A 22,381-nucleotide genomic window follows, 5' to 3' on the forward strand; every position below is an offset into this window, starting at 1 on the left:
CAAAATTATCACAACATATTTATGAAGGGGTTCTGTCGAATTTTCTTTTGTTTTGGAAAGAAAAATTGCATAATAAATAAAATTGCATTTTATTTAGTAAAAGACCCTTGTATTTGTAAAACTATTTTTAATTTTATGCATTCTACCTGTTTTCATATAAAATTAATGTTTTCGTGCACGTTTTGTATTAAAGTAAAATAAGGAAGCGTGATCTAGAATTAGATATAACTACTTTGACCTCGACCCCTGTTTGACTGGAATGTATAACCTAATACCACTTCTTGTTGGTTTAAAACTACTGCTTTACTCCATTTCATTATTTTCTTTTTATTCTTTGCATACAAAACGCATTTTACGAGTTTTAAATAGTTTTAACTACAAGTTATTAATATCTATTAGAAGTCGATCTATAACAATTAAATTGATCATATATTCCCAATTATTTCAAATCAGGCCCAAATTATAAATAAATAAAAAATAATTACAATTTTCTGTTGCATTCTATCATGTAAAGTTAATTTTTATAGCACATTTTATTTTTCTATTAATAATTATTAAGTGGAATCTATAATCTAGCAGACGTACTGCTAGGATACTCTTGCATATTTCTCAGTAATTAGTGGTCGATAATGTCGCGAGTTGGCGGTTTGACAAGGATATTGAAAGAGAGCACGTATAAAAGTTTAGAATATCTTCTTGCATTCAAAATAACTAAATTATAAGTCCTGAATTGCATTCTGATTTTAATATGAACTTTAGAATAGTTAATAACCATTATTACAAAATTAACTAGTGATTACAACAGTAAGGTACAAACGCAATAATTTAACTTTACACAAGAATAATTTGTTTCTAGTATTTACAAAAGGAAACTGACATCACTTCTATCAATGAGTAATGTACCTCGTCCTCCGTTCACAACAAAATCACTGAAAAAATTTTCATACTTTACCGCATACAAGAATACTATCCCAAAACGTAATACTCGCGACGTACTTTTCGCTTGTTTGTTAACTGCACGTTCACTTCGAATCGTTCGCGCACTGTCCTCACATTTATCGAAAACTGTACCTGCATTTATCGCACACTGTCCCAAAGTTCTCTTATCGTCGTCTGTATGTATACCTAGATCTAGGGCTAATCTGTAGTTAACAGCAACTGACCCATCCTTTTTTAAAAAAGTTGAAATGTAATGTTTTTTTTTTATCCGAACGTTCTATTCTAGAAGTTATTTTTAAATAAATAATGTTGTTGTTTTTGGGATCTTCTTTTTCAATCTGTCGATATACTTCCCTTCATTTTCTATCTCTTTCTTATTCTGGCAGTTTGTATAACTGGAAGCTTTTCTATCCGTTACAATATATTTTCTGATACCGCGTTACTTAGTGTTTTACTTTTTTTCATCGGTGGATTTGTATTTCTACAGTATTTAGATTCTATTCAATACTATTGGTTCATAGCATCTTCCTTAATTTCTTTACAATCTCTTCTCTTCATCTTGTACCGAACCGCAAGCGTACTAGAGAGATTAGTCTTCTTTTTTTTTTAAGTGAAAAATAATTGTAATGATTTTCCAGATATTCATTTCATTTTAGTGGCTTTTCTTTTCATCCAGATTTGAATATCAGGCTGGGTAAAGGTCCGTTTTGATACAAAATTCAGTGGAAAATAAAAATTTTTTATGAAATAATTTTATTTCTCAATAATTTATAAATTAAGAAATTAAAATTTTTTTAAATATCCGATGGTGTGGTTTTTTTTTAATATTTAAAAAAAAAATGTACTGTGTAGGATTAAAAATTACTGGACGATAACATTCGACTACGACCTTCATCGTGTACGCCGATCAATACTAAAACGAATTGGAAACCACTGTAACCCTTTTTAAAGCAATGAGTAAAGACTTGGAAATATTCCCCATTTAATACTGATTTAGTATAAAATATTTCTAACAATGTTTTTCATAGCCTGCATTAACTGTTTTTTATCTATTTATATATGTAAAAAATTCTTCTTATTTAATTTTTCTTTATTGTTTTAAATTATCCTATTATTATTGTTCTAATGATTCATCATTTCTTTTGTGCTGAAAGATAATCCGAGACGGTTGTAATTATTGCAAGTTTTAATGATCAATTGTTTGCTGGTTGTACCTTTATAATTTTTTTACGTAATAATCGCGTAATAATGTAGTAGAATCTGTTTATATTTCTTTATGTTTAGCTCTACGCAAAAATAACTGTGATTTTTTTTTTCGTAAATATTTTTTAATAATTTTAATTAATTATATTTATGTGCCTAATTTTTTCATTAAATTTCAAAGTAAAGTTTTATTTGGAAAAAGAAACTACTTAAACTTTAAAAAAAAAGCAACAGGTTGTAACATTTTATCAATATTTAGAAAAAAATTGTTTTGAACATGTTATTTTAGTGAATTTTTTGTAGTTTAATTAGGAAGATGTTTCGAAAATTTATATTATGTAATCCTTTTGCTATAGTTTTAGACTTTGAAATAATACAATAAAACTTCCTATATCGTATTAAAATGATATACTATATAAATAAAAATTGTTGGTACATTTGTAAAAAAAATATGAATTATCAAAAAATATACATATTGTCACAAAAAAAAGAAGATTAACTGTTAATCAATTTCTATTTTTCTTCCTTCTTAAAAGGAAACTTTTTTCTTTTGTGGTTCGGTTATATGGTATTTTCCATTAAGTGAAAAATTATTTAAATGAAAAAATACATTATTTACATAAACTATTTGAACATATTTTTCTCTTTTTTTTGTCATTATCATTTTATAAATTAGAATGAAAACTTCGGGTTAAAATACATGACGTCTACTCGCATTACAGAAAGCCTCGTTTCACATTCGTTATCGAGTCGCCAAATCATTTCACGCTGTTTCTCGACATTCCTTTTATATTAATTTAATCAAGATGCTGGTTTTTCATCTTTGCGTTTATTACATGTGCGTTATTTAAATTTGCGAAAAGGTTTTTTGTAGGCCTATTCATATTTTAAATAAAAAATTTATCATAATATAAAGTTTAACAAAATTAATGTAAAAGAAAAAAACTGCAGTTGAAAAAGATAATACATCTTTGATTTTTTTGAAGACTGCTTGCAGATTAAGGATTAGGAAATATATTTTATTTTTAATATTACCTCTGCTTGCAAAACATCAAAATTCAAAGAAAAATAAATCGTTTTTTTATTTATTTTTAGCGATTAACGATAGTTTTGTTTTACGAAACAGTTTTGGTAGCTATTTAAAGTAGCAAAAAACACTTTCTAATTATTTGATAAAATTTCTCTCCAAAACAACCCTCAGATTTCATCTGTTATACGTTGCCTGTTTAACATACGGGTTATATTTACTTTATGCGCTTTTTATTTTTTTATTTCTGCAGCGATCTTTTGTATAATTATTTAATTTTATGGCTTGTATTTTTTTTTTTATTTTTTAATGTAGTGAAAATCTTTATTAGCATCGAATTATATAACAAAAATGGCATCTACGAATTAAACTGCGTAAAACATTTCAAAATTGTATTCCAGTTTAAGTTGATTTTTCATTCTCAAAAAATTCAACTTTTCTGTAGAAATTTTAAACTGTATCTGTTAATCGGAGCGTACTCGTATGAACACGAATAAACACTTCATATATTAAGTTAAATAATTTTTTATTCGATATAGCTGTTAGGAAATATCACAAATGTGTTATTTCCTGATAACACATTTATCCTGGAACACAAATGTATTTGTGTTTCATAAATGCATGGGATAATACAAATATATCCTGAAAATTTGAAAGCAATCATTTAGCTGGTTCTCGCGTGATGCTGTGGCAAACAGACAAACAGACAAACTTTCGCATTTATATATATACGATTTTTATGTTGTGATTTTTTAACACAACTCTAATCCCAGTATTTTTCTTTTTTTATCAAAACACAAATATAATTTTAGATAAATTGTTCGTATCAAGAAGAATAAATCGTTTGAACGAATGAATCGTTCGTGCGCTTCATTCAAAATAAAAATGTGAGCACATACAGCAAATAGACCAAGTCATCATGCGGTTTTTTATTCCGTAACTATAAAAAAGTAGGTTTATAACCCGCCGCGAAAATGTTACATGATTTTGTTAAATTTTTTTGCTAACTAACTAAATAACGTTCATAAATTTACGGTACTAACAACAACCAAAAGCTTCAAAATACTGAACATTTTTAGCTGTTTATCGAGTTGTTTTTTAACATAGCTCTAACCCCAATGTTTTCCATATTTATACCCAAAACACAAATATAATTTTAGATAGATAAATCGTTCGTATGAAAAAGTATAATCGTTCGAACGAATGAGTCGTTCGTGTGCTTCGCGCAGCGGCCTAGCGCACGCGGTCCACTCTGTGCCAATCGCAGTTAAATTAAAATGTGAGCACATCTCAAACAAACAAACCCACGCCTCAATCTTTCTTACGGGAAAGATATTTTCATCTATTATTTTTATTTACTTACGATTAATTTTTTGTTTTTGTTATAGGGTGATCGTGATGGAGGCTCACCGGGGCCGGATCTGGATGAGGAAATGGAGAAGGTGTTTGCGATGTCAGAAGGAGAACGTTTTGACCTCGCGAGATTCTCCACCTCACCGGAATCCTCTGGCCATCAACCCCCTGAACAACGACGTTACAATGAGACTGATTACAGCTGTAAGTTTTAAATATGATTTATTTTCATTAGATTAAATTGTTTATTTCGAATCTATTCTCGTTCCCACTTTGTAGAACATATATCCTCATAACCTCTCTATCCCAAACAGCTGCGGTTTCTTACGCAGAAGGTACGGTTATTTCATCTTGTATGCAAACTATGCCCTACTTAATATCGCTTAATACATTTACGAAATTATTTTATTAATCTCGTAGCCCGATTCAACGGCCGAATTATAAAAATTAACACTAACTAAACGTAGTTTATGCTCCTTATCGGTAGGAGCCAAAATTGATTATTTGCATGGTACACTCCTACATCAAACTGACAGCGAAATATGTAGCTCTTTACACCGATAAACGACTGATTAGAAATCCTAATGTTACTATAGTAAAATTTTAGATAAACCGACAAAGCAACCGACTTGGAAATCAAAAGATAGAGCATCTTTTGATTTTCAAGTCGGTTAAAGGTACGCTTCACCTATAATTCTCAATTCATAGATCTATTTTATAAATACTAGTTTGGGTTTATAGTAGCCAAATTTATTGTTTTTCAGTAAAACTCATCTTGTCATATCTTTTGAATTCCATTGAAAATTTGTAGGAACTATTGATAAAACAACCGATTCAAAGTTCTGTTTGTAACGTAACCATTATTACACTAGAATTATGTACCCAGTATGTCAAAGAAGAATTTCACTGCATTCATTGAAGTTTTAAAGATAATTTTAATCACAAATCTAATCGTTTATCAAACCCATCGGTCAGACAGAAACGATGTTCAAACTAATTTAAATAAATAATCGCTTATCCAATTTACTAGGTCTGTTCAGAAAATAACCGAACATTTTAATTACGCGTCAACGGGGATATTTAGTGACGTGCGGTTGGCAGCATTGTGTTCCGCATAACCTCCTCTGTATTGACATGTTCTTGGATTGTTGATATCTCGTTTATTTTTCATCTTACTGTTATTTGAGTACAACTTGTTAGTAGCGATTTTTATTGTATTATTACTTGTATTGTGCGATTTTCGGGAGCAACGATACAACCAAGAAAATTTTGCGTGAAACTGGGGAAAACTTTCACAGAAACGTGTTTCAACTTCTGAAACAAGCTTGCGGAGATGATGCTCTAGGTCGTACCGAATGTTACGAATGATTTTCACGATTTAAAAATAGTCGTCATTCAAATTTAAGATCACCCTCGACCACGAAGGCGAGTTCAACTGATGACTCGCGTTCAGAAATTGGTGCATGCAAATCGCAGAAATTGGTTCAATGATCTGGTGCATGCAAATCGCCGATTGACTGTCAGAGAATTTACAGAAGAGGTTAGCACCTCGATTGGATCATGCCGTGACATTTTGACTGAAAAACTCGTTTGAAGACCGAACAGCAGAAAGAACAGAGTGGACGTTTTTGTCGGCAACTTCTTGAACAAGCTGATGACGATGAAACATTCATGTAAAGGATCATAACGGGAGACGAAAGCTGGGTTTACGGCTACGATATGGAGACAAAAGTTCAATCATCACAACGGTTCGGCATAGGATCTCCACGCCCCAAAAAAGCACGTCAGTCTCGATCCAGTGTCAGAGTGATGGTTTCTATTTTTGATTTTAATGGAGTCGTAGATTTTGAATTCTTGTCTCAATGTGAAACGGTGAACCGTGTGGTACTATCAAGGCGTTTTACAACGGTTACGTGAAAAAATCCGCTAAAAGAGACCAGAGTTGCGGCGAGACAATTCATAGTTCTTTCACCATGACAATGCGCCCGCACACTCAGTTTTGTCAATTCGTCAGTTTTGGGCCAAAAACTAGCCGACTGTCCTTCGTCAGCCTCCCTACTCGCCAGACCTGGCTCCTTCCGAGTTTTTCTTATTTTCGAAATTAAAATCGGTGATGAAAGGACGCCGTTTTGAGACTATTGATGACATTAAAGCAAATTCGTCACAGACCTTAAAGGCCATTTCAAATGAAGTTCTCCAGGACTTCTTCGCGAAGTGGAAACACCGCTGGGAAAAGTGTGTGAATAGAGGAGTACTTTGAAGGGGACAAGGACCAGTAATCTGTAAAATTAATAAATATAGATTAAAAAAATGAAAGTTCGGTTATTTTCCGAACAGCCCCCGTAATTAACCTTTAAATCCCCCATTGAAACATTGTTCCAGTCAGTGATCTTCTAAAATTAATATCTTTTTTAATTATATCTGTTATTATCAAGTTCCTTTGTTGAATTCTATTTATTACATTTTCAAGTCTTATAGCCGGGGTGAAAAATTATATTGTTGTTTTTATATCGGTTACTTTAAAGTACGTTGTTAAAAAGTACAGAATTCTAGCTCGGAAAATTTCATAATTATTGTAATGGATTCTGTCGTACGTTCAGCTAAACGATTTAAATGTTAAATCTGAATTTTAAAAGTTGACTGCTTGCGCACAAGCATTTGTTCTTGAAATTATACCCTTATTAATATTTATCTCCACGTTTATTTATAAACGGCTTATATTGAATACCGTTTCGTTAAAAACATCACCTTTTTGCTATTTGTTGTCGTAAATAGTAATATTATTTTTTTGAACTTAAGTTAGGTCGATTAGCTTTTTGTTTAATTTAACGGTTTAATTAATTAAACGTGTACTTGTTAACATTATTTTTCTTTATGCATTCATTTTTGTATTGTTCATAATAATTAGCGCTTGACTATTAATTATGGGTTTTTATTTTTAATTTTCCCTCGATTCATTTTTAGTCATGTGTTCTTATACATTCATTTATAGTTAACCCTGACATAAATAATTATTTACGTATTTAAATGTAAGCTAATTAAAGTTATATATTTCTTTTTGTTATATCTTTTATTTTATTATTTATGTTCATGTTTCGGTTTGACGTTATTTTATTTTGCAATATTCTATATGCGTTCGTTTTTAATTGCATTTGGTGATTTATGTTTAGTGGTTATTGAAATTGTTGCAGTATTTGAAAGCAGTTTTCCAATATTTTAATTGTTTTTTAAATACAGCCAGTTATTTAAATCTGTCGGTTGAGTTATTTAAAAAAAAAAAAAAATTGTGTAAATCTTATTTACACCATTATTCTATTTTTATATGGAACATTGATAAATGTACGGATACATAAAAAGATAGAACTGTCACAATACAAGAATAATCGAATATAAATAAATTGTTTAAGCCTTTCGATTCTAATCGACAGGTATTTTTGTTTGAGTTGTCCGTATGAAGTTGAAATGATTTTTGAGCTGCGTTACAGTATTTAAATTTAGAGTAAAAATGCATTAATATTTAATGTTGTAGTTCAATGAAATATTTCAGATCTTTATACTAATCTCCTTTAGAATACAAAAAGATTTTATTTAGGGAATAATTTGAAAGAAGAGAATATCTTAATAATGTGAAGCTGTATACAATGTTGTAGATTTAAAAAAGAATATTAGAAAAAGAAGACTTATCTTTAATTAGTAAAGAATTAGATAACTCTACTAATAATAGAAAATGAGGAAAAGTATGTTGCATTAAATAAAAAGTGAGAAAAAGATGTCGCTTGTTCCCTCTATTTTATTTATTTTTTATTATTTGGGGGGAAACCATTAACAGTTTGACAATAAAATTACAGGAACAAAAATAGAAATGTCACGATTTTTTATAGTCATTTTTGTTGAAAATAGCCTTCAAGTAGGGTGAATATTTTTTGAAGACCGGTATGAATTCGTTGCGAGAGAAAAATTCATTGTTTAAGTAAACAAGAGTAAAATGTATGTAAAATGAAATGACAGAAAGGAGTAAAATGAGCGGAAGATTTAAGATAAAAGAGCTCTGTAGTTGTCTGGGAATGTTGTGTCAATCGGCTAGTAAAATAAAAAGGATAAATAAAGAAACTCTATATCAAAATTGCATATACTAGGAGAGCTTTTTAAATAACAAAAAAGAGAAAAAATTGCTGTAACAAATATAGATTTAGAAATTAGGTAGAATTTCGTAAAAGTATTTGTATGGAGTAGCCCTTTATGCAACAAAAATGGTGAATAGAAAAGCCAACAATATAAAGATAAGATGCTTTTGAAATATTATGCAACATGAGAGTCGTTTGAGTAAAAAATTAAGATGTTTTAAGAGGAATTGAACAAGACATTAAAAAGTGAATACAAAGATAAAGAGCTTTTTTATCCGATTAAAAAAATGTTGGAATCAAACACAGATTTAGAGAAAAAACTTAAAAATATTTGTAATGAAGTGTAAACCTTTATAGTAGCAAAATGTGAGATTTATATGTACGAGGTTTGTCCCAAAAGTAAGTGTACTTTTCCTAAGTAAGTGATTTTCCTGAGGAAGTACTGGTAATGTAAAACGTTCTTGATGTATAAAAGCGCGTAGATAGGCGTTGGTTGTTTTATAAAAGCGCGTACTCCTTGGCTGTACGTGCATACTTGTTTCAACTGGATCGGTTGTCAGTCGCGTGCTACTGCTGTTCGTGTAGAGTCGTGTTTTTAAAACCTCGTTACGTTTGCGATGGAGGAAAATGGTGAACAACGTTACCCTATCAAATTTTTTATAAACTCAAGTCTGCCGTAGAAACATTTGATTCTTTAACCAAAGCTTATGGAGATGCCACTCTATCGAGAAATATGGTTTTTAAGTAGCACAAAGCTTTCAAAGGGGGCCGAGAAAATGTTGAAGACGACCCTCATTCTAGAAGACCAACTTCGTCAACAAACGATGAAAATGTGCATTATGCACATAGAATTTGTGCATAATGTACAGCTTTATGCACAAATTTTCATTGTTGATAATTTTAAACAATGTGAAAAAAGGTTCAAGCATACGCTGAAGTACTTGACAAGAACTTTCATCGATTATTTCAGTGGCATTTCCAAAATTTAAAATTTGTTACGTGTATATAAATACTTGATAATATTAATATGTAGGAATCGTAAGCGTTACTTTTCTAACGTGTGGGTTAAGACATTAGTAAAATTTATTAATGAAAGAAAGGTAATGCAGGTAGTTTAAAATAGCTAAAGGAATTGAAGTGGTTAAAGTAGCAGGTATGTTGTGGTGCTTAAAATTAACACTGACAAGAAAGAGGTAACCCACCGGGTTGGTCTAGTGGTGAACGCGTCCTTGCAAATCAGTTGATTTCGAAGTCCAGCGTTCAAATCCTAGTAAGGGCAATTACTTTTTTACGGATTTGAATACTAGATCGTGGATACCGGTGTTCTTTGGTGGTTGGGTTTCAATTAATCACACATCTCAGAAATGGTCGACCTGAGACCATTTCTGAAGATTAACATCGAAATATTCAAGTGACTTAAGACAAAAAAGCTCTTGTTTATTTTTTAAAAAAATTTCTGAAAATTTGAAAAGTAAGAAAATAAATATCTGGGAAAGATGTTATTACCAAATTCTCATGAAACCGATGGAGAGATTATAGACAGCCGTATAATAACTATATAAACGGATTACTTCTAGGTTACTTAGAGTGGTGTTCCGGTTACTCTTTGGGATCTGTCTGTAAATGGAGACATAGGTATCTTCTGGTAGAGGATTATACAGTATTTATTGATTGAGAATGTATTTTAGTAAAAACTTTTTAACCGATAAATATAAAAATAAATAATAAACATTTTTCGGATTATTGAGCGGGCGAGCGGGAATATCTCTCTCTCTCACTCTCTTTCTCTTTTTCTTCTTCTGGATAATTTAATTTGTTTGTGATTTTTTTAAACGTTTAAAACCACTGCTTTAAAACTATTATCTTACATTTAGAGGAGCTTTTAGTTTTCCAAGAATTGTATAATTCGTAATTATATTATACGAGACGTAATAAGAGAAGTACAATATATTTTCTCCTACTCTTTCTCTTTACTCATCCCTTCCTACTTCTCCCTCTTGCCACTTCTTTGTCTACATTGATTGAATCTACTTCTCCCTCTACTTCCGATCTCATATCAGACCGATTCAGTTGACAGTGTAAGCAAGTAGGTGAATTTTACAGCAGTACAAGTGGGAGAATACGAATCAGTTCTCGTCAATTTTTGTACAGTTTCCCCTACATTACGGCGAAGAATCTTTCATCTCGTGTGTTATAGTGTATTACATATGCCATGTCGACTTCGGTAGTTATTAAAAGTGTAAGTCAATAATTATAATGAAATTAGAATCATGCTAGGTGGTGTACAAGCTTGGGCGTGCGTGTCTGAAATAGAACGTATTTTCTTACCATTAGAGCTAATTCCATTGGAAATAAACATTTTTTCTCTCATTTTTATGTTTATTTTTGAAATTAATATTAGTTAAGTGAACGAGCAGATATTTATTTCCTTTAAATATTCTCTTTTGTTGAAACACTCATTTTTACTTCCTTGTGCGAAGTAAAGGAAGTATTGTGATCCCGAAAAAATTTCGGTTTTCAAATTTCAACGAAATATCCATTTTGACCATACCTAAATCCATTTTGACTAGTTTCGGCGTGACGTCTACGTATATATTTCACATAACTCAAAAATGATTAGTCGTAGAATGTTGAAATTTTGGATTTAGGACTCTGTTGTAACATCTAGTTGTGCTCCTCCCCGTTTGATTGCAATCGACTGAACCAAAAGTGTTCAAAAAAGCCCAAAATCCCCCAGAATTTGGATTTTGGACTTTCTCTTAATTACAGTAATAAGCCCTCATTGAGAGATTTTTATCGATGTATTATAAGTGGTAGTTATTTTCATCGGTTCCAGAGTAAATAGCCAAATAAAATTTCTAATTAATGAAATATTTGGATCTTAGGGGAAGGCACATCTATTCGAATCAGACTTAATCTTCTTTTGTTTTTTTGTTTTTAATTTTAAATATATTGATTTATTAATAATTATTAACCTATAATTGTAAAAATATTTTTACGATGAATAAGAATAATTCAGTAATAATAATAAAAAAAATATGAAAAAATATCAGAAATTTTTAATGAAATAAAATTTTATGTACTTCTCATTTTTATAAAAGCGTGTAAATTTAATAGATGTACAAGGAAGTCATGTGTTGTCCACGTCAGATTTTTATTTTTCTCCTACGAGTCGAGATTAAAACAGTTAACGAAAAGAATATTACCTTTCAATGGAAAGAATAAAAATAAATAATAGAAAAGGTAATTTAATACTACTCCTGAAATAGGATATATTTTTCACACTCGCATGACCTTTATTGACTGCATTTCATTTTATCTCTCATTTTTTTTTTCTATTCTTTATTTCACTTTTGTACTTATAATTAAATCGCATTTTATTTTTCATTAAAAATTTTTGCCTACTTTTGTGACGAACTAATAACGAGTTTGCCTTTCATCTGAAGGTTTCGGATCCGGATTTGTATAGCACTTTTGACGCGCTAGAACTTTCTACCTCTTTTTTGATACTTCGGCGTTAGGAATGGCGTACGGCTTTAAAATCCGTCAAAAGATTTTTACCTAAATAGGAGAAAGTGTGCGTAAAAGACAAACAAGTAAGGAATGTATAGAGATTATATAATGAGGTTAATAATATAACTTAAACAGTAAATTATATAATAAACGTAACATTTTCACTTAAATTTGTTTCATTGCGTAGATTTTTTATGGTTTATTACGAAATTCATTTATTTTTGTTAAGTAACCTCTAAAACATTAATTTCAATAATGATTTTTGTTGTTATTGATCGGAGAGCTGATCTCACTTTAATCACCGTAATACAAATAAGAACATTTCTTTTTATCTTGCAGAGATGAGAATTGCCAGTGAAGAAATTAGACTCGAACTTTCAGCTAAAATATTAAACCGTTTTGATGTTTTCCCCAAATTGTACAATTTTAAACTTTTTTTTACATAGTAGATAATATTTATTCGCACTATTAAATTGGAAGCTAATGTGTAAATTTTCTCAGGAATAAAGAATTGTGGCAGGACCGAAAATCAAAGAGATTGAAGAAAAAAATGATGATAAGTAGCGTGTAATACAGAGCTAGTGATTTTAAATAATTTTTGTGAAGGCTGATCTGGAGTTATAGGTAATTTTTTGGTTTCACGGAAAATAAAAACGTTCCACAAGTTATACCTCTTGTATACTAAAACTGTATAAACAGTTTTCCTTTGTACATTTTAAAGTTTTAATATATTAATTTCCAAGTAAAACCAGTGTACGAACTAACCATTTGATCTGTGTAATCCTTGTTCAGAATTGTAGAAGGGAGAAATGATTTATCTTTATCGGACTTCACTGTGGCAACGCGTCTCTCGGGTGTTTGTATTTGGTATGTGTGTATATAAATCACTGATCTCTATATAACTGGATATGGATCCTTATGGCGTAAAATATAATTAAGTGTTCATATTGAAGCGTACCTCATCGCCGCAGAATGAGATGCTGGGAACTAAAACCCATTGTACGCTTGCGCGATTAAATTCGTGATGGTAGGGATGTTTATTTTACTCCAGTCAAATAACCGAATTGGACAAAGTTTTACGACGCTGTATATATTTAATCAATATTTTTTATTATTTATGAAAAACATCTTATTAATTACTCAAGTTTGTAATTCTTACATTGTTATAACCGCAAATCTTACGTTGTACTAACTTAAAGAAATATACATTGTTCAATTTTGTATCTTTTGTTTTGCAAAACACACACTTCCGTATGATTTTTTCTCACAAATTTATTTTCAATTTACAAGTATTCACAATCACGATCTGTTGTTTTTTAATGCGATAAAAATAGGTCACTTTATTTAAAATGCAAAATAAGATCATTCTACTGCAACGGTTTAAATTTAAAACGTGGTTTTATCGCTACTCTTGCATTTACCTCTGCGCATGCGCCGTTACATTTTATTTAGTTTTACCAGTTCTACCGCTCAATTAGTGGCGCTAGTTTATGCTTCAAATTTTACTAATTCCAATACTTGGGATCCCACTATCCAGTTATGTAGAGATCAGTGATATACATTTTTTTTTTTTTTTTTTGTTCTAAAACACCCCCAACATCCCCGGCCTCCGCCGTTAGGCTATACGCAGGAATGTCGGAGTGTCGTGGCAGTCGACTGCCCCCCTGTCTTGCCTTTTCTTTGGCGTCCCATCGGGGTCCTTTCAGTTTCATCAAGATGCAGCAGCCCTCCCTTCTGGACGACCACTACATCCCTCCACTTAGAGGCTACCCTTACCGTCCCTACACTAGGTTGCCGGCTACGCATTGCGCGAAGCCGGCAAACCGCCGCGTCCCCCCTCTCACACCTGAGGGTCCCAAATGCATCATCGGAGCACCCCAACTGACCTTCATTCTTGCATATGAAGGAGCCAAAGCGTCCTCTGCATCCAGGCTGCCTCCCTGGCCCTGCACGGCGACCACGATTCGCCCCCTGTATTTTATTTTATTTATTTATTTTTTATTTTTTTCACCCATCCGCAGGACACAACACAAGTAATAAAACACACTCACACCACCACTTAGCCGCCATCAGGAAAACGCAGTTAAGCCTAGTAACACACCCATACAGAATACATAATTAATAAAAGTCTATTCTTCCCATCCGTCTTATTCTTCGGCTTCGTCACCACTGGTCGTGACCTTCCTACACACGGTCGCAGTGATCGTGTATGCCATCCCGCCAGCAATATAAACACAAAAACATAAACAAAAGAAATGAAATACACACTACGATAAAATAAAATTCAGTAAACACAGTAACTTCCCGCTGCTGCGGCAGCTCTCGTCGCAGTCAGCCACCACTATCACGTTGGCTGCGATTGCACTCCTCAACCAGCAGCAAAACACAAAACAACTCAATAAAATGAAATAAAATAAGATAAATAAAACACAATCAGGACAATAGCGAAGAACCCTCCCTTCAGTTGCAGCCCATCACGTTGGCGTCTGAACTTATTCCTCCTTCCGCAATCCGCGGACGCGTTCGCTGTGAGTGCCCTCGTAACCATTAGCAGGAACACAATCAATAAAATAAAATAATACCACAATCATACAATACAAGGAAAATACATAATAAATGAAACCCACACTTCATGTTGTCTCTTCGGCGATGTCACCTCTAGCCGTGCCCCTCCTGCACACGGTCGAAGCGATCGTGCTTGTCATCTCGAGCCGGCCGTAGAGTACCAACCACAGTGACAATGGAGACAATGAATTCACAATACAATACAATACAACACAAAAATAATATATATAGTAGAAGAAACACACAGTATACTTGCTAGGGACATTGCTGCTTACCCGCGCCTAGAAGTCTTCTCCCCACTCTCTTCCATGTACCTCCTTCGACTTCAGGATGCTAGCCACCGTGCTCTGTACCGCATCCCATTCTCTCTTCCCTTTCAGCATGTGAGCTACAGTTGTTTCTGGAGTGAGGCCATCTGTGCCATGCCTACGCCGGACCACAGCCCACCTTTCGTACTCGTAAAAGGTGTGCTCCGGCGTGTCATCCTGACCGCAGTAGAAGCACCTCGGTGTCGTGTCTTCTCTTGAACCGATGTAGGTAGACCCCGAACTCCCCGTGTCCAGACAGGAACTGCGTGAGGAAGTAATCTACCTCCCCATGCCTCCGCCTGACCCACGGTCCCAAGTCCGGGATCAGTCTCCTGGTCCATGCCCCAGCCGTAGCCGTTCTCCACATCTCCTGCCAGTTGACCATCAGCTGCCTCCCGGCTTCGGCGTTCCTTCGTATGTGGAGACCAGCTGCGTAGCCCACAGCCCGATGGGAGGCACCCCTGCGATGACTACCACTGCGCATCCAGATACGGTGCGGTACGCCGATGTTATGCGTATCGCCGCTCTTCTGGTAAGGGAGGCTAGCATCCGTACGTTCTTCTTTCTCGAAAGTGCGTCCTTCCAGGCCGGGACCGCGTACAGCAAGACGGAGGAAACCACTGAAAGGATCAGCCGTCGCTTGCTCGCCCGTGGTCCGCTCTTGTTGCCCATTAGTTTTTGTAGAGCGTCTTGTATCTGCTCGGCCCTCTTCGTGACCTCTCTGAGGTGGGTGTTAGACAGCCCATTCATGTCAATCCACACGCCTAGGTACTTAGCGCAACCGGACGTGTGGACCCGTACGTCGTCCACCATGAAGGACATTCCCCTCAGTCTTCTTCTGCCGGTGATCGGGACAGCTGCCGTCTTGTGCGGTGCCAGTCGTAGTCCTCTCTCCCCCAGCCATCTGCTGACGACTGCCACCGCCAAGTTTGCCTTATCTTCTACCTCCTCCTCCGTCCGTCCCGACACCATCAGCGCGAGGTCATCTGCGTACGCGACCGACTGGCATCCATCCGGGAGTTCTTCCCGCAGAAGGCCGTCGTACGCGATGTTCCAAAGAAGAGGCCCAAGCACCGACCCCTGCGGAACGCCTCCAAACATGTTGAAGTCATCTTCTCCTTCCTCTGTGCGTACCCGCAGAGATCTCTCATGCAGATAGTCATGTATTACGGCGAGCAAGTAGCCGCTGATCCCTCTCTCCCGGAGTATTCCCATGATCACTCCCCATGGCACGCTGTTAAATGCATTCCTGATGTCTAGGAGAATGATCAATGGGATCTTCCTTCGTCGCCACGTGCCTGCCGACTGAACTCTGGCCCACTCTAGCACCCGTCGGACGGCGTCGACGCTCGATCTTCCCCGAACGAAGCCGTACTGGTCTGGGGAAAGACCTCCGCCCGCCTCAATCTCCGACCGCAGTCTTTCAGCGATCAGTCTCTCATACAGCTTTCCCATCGTGTTGATGAGGCAGATCGGCCGGTATTTCCTGGTTTCTTCGGCTCCCGGTTTCGGGAGGAGGAAGTGATATAAATTTATATCTATTCTATTATACTGTATAAAGTCGAAGAAGGTTTTTATTTGTTCGGGATAAACTATTCCATCAATCACAACCAAATTTTACCCATGTTTCTTTGTATAATTGAGACGTTTTTAGAAGTTGTAAATTAAAGATATTCATTAAGGGAAAAAAGATTAATCCTTTTACTTATTATATTTCTGCCTCCATGGCAAAGAAATAAGTTATGAATTTTTCATCGTCAAAGATGTGTGTGTACTTCAGTTACCATAGGTATTCAACCCACCGGGTTGGTCTAGTGGTGAACGCGTCTTCCCAAATCAACTGATTTGGAAGTTGAGAGTTCCAGCGTTCAAGTCCTAGTAAAGCCAGTTATTTTTACACGGATTTGAATACTAGATCGTGGATGCCGGTGTTCTTTGGTAGTTGAGTTTTCAATTAACCACACATCTCAGGAATGGTCGAAATGAGATGTACAAGACTACACTTCATTTACACTCATACATATCATCCTCATTCATCCTCTGAAGTATTATCTGAACGGTAGGTACCGGAAGCTAAACAGGAAAAGAAAGAAAGAAAGAAAGAAAGGTACTATTATTCATTCTTTTGTATTTTAGTTTCTTTTTCAGGATTCTATAAAGCCTGAATATCTTAATTGTTACTTATCAGTAGTATTCTCACAATCATGAGAATAACGAACAGTGCGGGGGTCCAGGGTAAATGGGAATGGCGACCAAAGCGAGCTCTATGGTATAAACCATGATTTTTTTTATACTTTCTTTGTGAATGTTTACATCAGAATTTGTTGTAGTGGTAATAATTCATTTGAATGAGGAAAATTTAGTGTATTTTATATGGTATGTGAGGGAAAGACCCTTAGACTGGATCATAACTGATTCAGTAGTTGGTTACATCTATCGATACACGGTTAGTTGTTTGAACAGTTTTGTATCAATAGAAGAAAGAATGTTCATTGTCAAACAGTATTTTGCCACACGTTGTTATATTCAGTGCATGAACGAATTTACTGATAAATTCAACGAGGTGGCGGTAAAAAAATTGAGAAATTGGTAAAAAAATTACACGATACGGGTTCTGTTTGTGACAAAACACCAATCAAAAAGAGGACAATTTTAACAGAAGAGGTGATGAATACAATTAAGGAGAAAATGGTTGCATCCCCACACAAATCTCTAGGAAGTTAGGACAAGAAGTGAATATTTTGTACGGTTTGGCTCATACAACGGGTCAGCAAATTTTTGAAGTTTTACTCATATCATATTCAAATTTTCCATGAACTCCATGAAGCTGATTAAAAAAAGGATTTATTATTTATTGTTAGCGGATCAAAAACTTTATCTGTGGTAACACTTTAGATACACTTTTCTTTTCTGATGAAGCTTGGTTTCACCTTAATGGATACGTAAACAGCCAAAAGTATCATGTATGGCATGCTGTATCAAGAAAGAGTGTAGTTGGACGAATATTTTTTTGTTCAGTCTATAAATTCTGAATGCTACCAAGAGATTATGCAGTTTATAGCGCTGTTAGAAGAGGAAGAGAGGTACTTGGTTACAACAGGATAATGCAACCAGCCATACTGCTCATGCTATGACAGAGTTTCTTCATGAATTTTTCGGGAAGGCTGATTTCTAGAGGTCTTTGGCCACCACAATCCCCAAGCCTCTCCAGTTTGGGTTTCTTTGTATGGGGTTTTCTAAAGGAAAAGGTTTTTCAGAACAATCTTCATACTCTAGAAAAACTTAAGATGAACATTACTACTAAAATACAAACAATTATGCCTGGGATGTTTACTTATTTAGGTCAGTGGTTAAACGTGTAGATAAGTCTCTGGAACAAAATTGTAATTACTTTCAGCATTTACTGTAGATTAGTCCGTATAGTCTGTATAAAGTCAGCCCAAATGTAAAAAATATGAATAATATTAATTTTATTAAATAATGGTGTACTTTTTTTAAATTCATCACCTGTATTTTAGAGAAAGTTGGTACTAACTCATGTTTACGCTGATAACCATGTGTATGAAATATAATAATTCTTGAAGCCTATCTTGATAAATAAATTTTTCTTTAAATTGTGGTGAGAAGGAAATCAAGAAGAAATAGCCATTTTTTTCATTGAAAATTTTTTATTCATTGTGATAAGTAGAAAATGATGATATTGAAGCATGTAGTCAAGTGGTGGTTTTTTTTTACAAAATAAATTTTTTCAGAAAAAACCTGTGCTTTATTTAGCAGCAGACTTTATCTTTGATGTATAATACTTAATCATTTTTTTTTTAATAAGGAGCTAATTTAGTTAGGTATTTTTGTGTTTATGTATTGGCTAATATATTATGTTCTGATGTATTATAATGTACTGATCAAAATAAAATATTTATTATTTATGTAGATTAACATGACTAAATGTGGTATAAACCTTTATAAAAAAAAATTCTTTAATTCTTAATGCATATTCGTATGCTTCCAGAAGATTTTTTTTAGAATTTATGGAGAAACTTTCATTAACAATTGTATCATAGTTTGAAAAAATTTGAATTTTCATGAATTTAAAAAGTAAGAAGTTTTAATTAGTTTTATTTTATTAATTATTTCTTTATGTATTCTAGAAACCAAGAATAAAGCCATTTATTTAAATCATGTTTTTATTAAAATAATTTTATCATACAGATTTAGAATACATATTTAACATGTTCGTGATCATAATGTTAAAATAAAAATAAATTTTCCTAAAACTGACGTAAGGAACATTGCATATAATAAATGATTAGGATCTGGAATTTGAACTGCACTAGCATTTTTGTTAATTATCACACTGCTTCTGTTTCATCACAATTTTTTTTCTTGTATTATAAGATCCTGTTCCTGAAAACAGTCTTAATATTATTTACCATTATAAATCTGTTTAAGATAAATTTATTAACATGCATATTTTTATTTTATGTATATAAATTGTAATTTAGTGATATACATAGCGATCTAGAGTGCTTCCAACATTCCTGGGTACCTAGGTACAACACCAATTTGAGTTATAGATATGATACTCTATCAGGTGAACACTACTGTAATATATTATTTGAGCATCAACAGAGCTAAGCAGTCTAATAAAAAATCATTGATTAAAATTTATTATAATTTAGGAATTTAAAGAAAAAGGTATCTTTTTAAAAAAAAACTAAGCTCTCTTTTATCTTAATTTCAAAAATGTATCATAGAAACTAGGGAAATTCTGTTGTCCAGCAGTATCTGTTTAAAGAAATAAGGACATAGAAGGGAAAAGAGAGAAGAGTGAAAATAAAGAAAATAAAAACTAGAGGAGAGCAATTACAGAAAAGAGGTTGAAGACAATAAGAAAGGATTCATGAAGAAGGGGTGTGATTATTATTCATGCTTGAATGTTGTATAATGATTTTTTTTTTGTCACTGAAATAGTGTGACAATTTCATCTTAATCCCAGTAAGGTATACAGATTACCTCAAATTCAGTTGAAGTGGTGTATCAGGACCGGAAGAGTTCAGCACCAGCCTTGCCTTTCAGTTTATATTATACTTCGCTAGCTCCTGTAAAAAAATTTGAAAATATATAATTTCTGCCTTTATAAAAGTAATCACACACTATCCTGAAGATGAATGAAACAGTGTCTGTCCTATATTAATTACCAGATTTTAGTTCTTCTGGAATTATTTGTTACTTAATGAGATAATTATAATTAACAGTTATTTTATTTGATATTTATTTAATTTAATTAAAATAAAAAACAATGTAATTATTATGAAGCACACTTTTCAGATATAGTATAATTCTCATTAGAAAGAGTCAGAACAAAATAAATGCTAAGGTCTTATTAAGTGAAATCACCATTTCAAAGGCAAAACTACCTTAAGACAACAGTAACACTACACTGTTGTTGATTATCGATTGTAAAGGAAAATCTTTGCTAGAAAAATGGAAAGATGCAGCTGAAATGTTATGTTATATTAAAAAAATGTTATGTTCAAGAAAATATTAATGTTGTCGTTCCATGATTTTTTCTTAAATTAGAAGAGCATCTTATTAGATACCATTTGACATATTTTATTCATATATGTTTGATTAATTTAAAAAGTTGAAAATTCTCATAAAGGTATTTGAGCAGAGAAATTACGAATAGTATTAAACACTTAAGCCTTGAAAATGACAAAACAATTGTTTTAATAAAAATGTCAAGTACAACTTGCACGACACAGCGAAATGGTTGTTTTAGATGATTGTTTCAATTGTTCTCGTGTGAATTCATTTCTATTTCGCTCCTTTTTCAGGAAGTTTCTTCGGATACTAGTACTAGGAGAAGGAATTCCACAATTTTATTATTTTGACTTTGGTAAATTTGATGCACTGTTTTACATCTGACTGTATTGATAATGTACAGTTTTCAAACCCAAAGCTTAAAAGATACATGTGATGGGTATGTTTAAGAATTAATTTTAAATAAATCAAAATAATGGTATTTAGCAAACAGAATGACTTGTGTGCTTGGGTAGATCTATTAAATCTGAACAACACTGCTACAATAAAACAGTGAGTGTTACATGCACATGCATGTCCGTTTACTGGTGATTCCACTTTCCAGAAAGTGGATGAAAAACTTTGTAGAAATGTTTGATTTGTTAAATGATAATATGAAATTCCATTTAATGATGTTATGAAACCTACTTGCTTAAATTTATTCATCAGCTCGGTCCCGTCGCAAAGAACACTGTTTTTGTTCAGAGATTGATCTCTATTCATAATCTTTGTGACTGTACTGATTAGAAAAAAATACTACTAGTATTGAAGGTTTTTGGAAACCTTTTGGCAAAGGTATATAATTACATGTATATTCAGAGCCAATTTCTCAAGAATCTTTTAATGACATTGATCGAAGGAATCTTTCTGAATTATTACTGAATTTATAACAGCCAAAAATATAGACAGTACTGTTTTATATCTATGTTGAACAGTTTTTGACCCAAAGCTTAAATGATACATCTGATGAGTATATTTAAGAATAATTTTTAAAAAATCAAAATAATGGTATTTAGCAAACAGAATTATTTGTATGCTCACCTCAAAATTAACATTATAAGTGCAGAAAAGTTGTTTAAATATGAAATAACCGGCTACTTGCTAAACTGTATTGAGGATAAGTCTCTTGAAGTACAAGTATATACAGTTATAGAAATTACTAGTAATTAATTTTATAAAATGATGGAATATGCTATCCATCAGGAATATTAATTTACAGATGAGATTAGAATGATCAAATACCTATCTGTTTTATATTATGGTAGCTTGGATATTCAAGAAGAGATCCAAAAGTTGGAAGATTTTGAGTGTGCAATAATGATGTTTTAGGGATTATGCATAAGAATCTAGAAGTTACCAACTGGTAAAGAAGAGAAAAATTTCACTGTTTAGGACATATTTTAAGAGGGAAGGAATATTTATTATTTAATCTAATAATTTAGAGGGCAATTTAATGATAAAGTATTCAGTGGAGGAGAATGTCATAGCTTAGGTATCTGGAAGGATGGTTCCATTGAACATATGATTCTTTAGAGTGGCAGTTAGTAAAGTTATGACAGCCGATCTTTCATAGAAAATGCTGCGTAAAGAAGAAGAAGAAAAAAAAGTTGAGTTCACAGGTGAAGGAAATTTTCAAGTGAATGGTCATCCTGACAGATGGTAGCAAAGAAGTAGAGAAGAGAAGCATATCAATATCAAGGAAAATTAAAACAAATGGCATAAAGTGACCAAAAGCAATCGCTACACAAACTGCAATAAAAGAGTGT

General features: G+C 33.1%; 1 protein-coding gene and 1 long non-coding RNA gene across 9 annotated transcripts in view; one reads left to right on the forward strand and one right to left on the reverse strand.

The window, feature by feature from the left end:
- Window positions 1–22,381, forward strand: part of Ae2 (anion exchange protein Ae2) — a 406,977-nt gene that overhangs the window by 278,525 nt on the left and 106,071 nt on the right. For all 8 annotated transcript variants that reach the window (XM_075374014.1, XM_075374019.1, XM_075374018.1 and 5 more), the window contains one exon: window positions 4,558–4,726. In XM_075374014.1, the coding sequence (XP_075230129.1) occupies window positions 4,558–4,726 (169 nt within the window). The remainder of the gene's footprint in view (window positions 1–4,557; window positions 4,727–22,381) is intronic.
- The window catches only part of LOC142329420 (uncharacterized), a 34,009-nt gene continuing 30,826 nt past the window's right edge, over window positions 19,199–22,381 (reverse strand). The window contains exons 2-3 of the long non-coding RNA XR_012757494.1: window positions 20,046–20,131; window positions 19,199–19,436 (exon numbers count right to left, since the gene is read on the reverse strand). This is a non-coding gene — a long non-coding RNA (uncharacterized LOC142329420). The remainder of the gene's footprint in view (window positions 19,437–20,045; window positions 20,132–22,381) is intronic.

Source organism: Lycorma delicatula, chromosome 8, assembly GCF_047948215.1.
Source record: "Lycorma delicatula isolate Av1 chromosome 8, ASM4794821v1, whole genome shotgun sequence".
Taxonomy (NCBI): domain Eukaryota; kingdom Metazoa; phylum Arthropoda; class Insecta; order Hemiptera; family Fulgoridae; genus Lycorma; species Lycorma delicatula.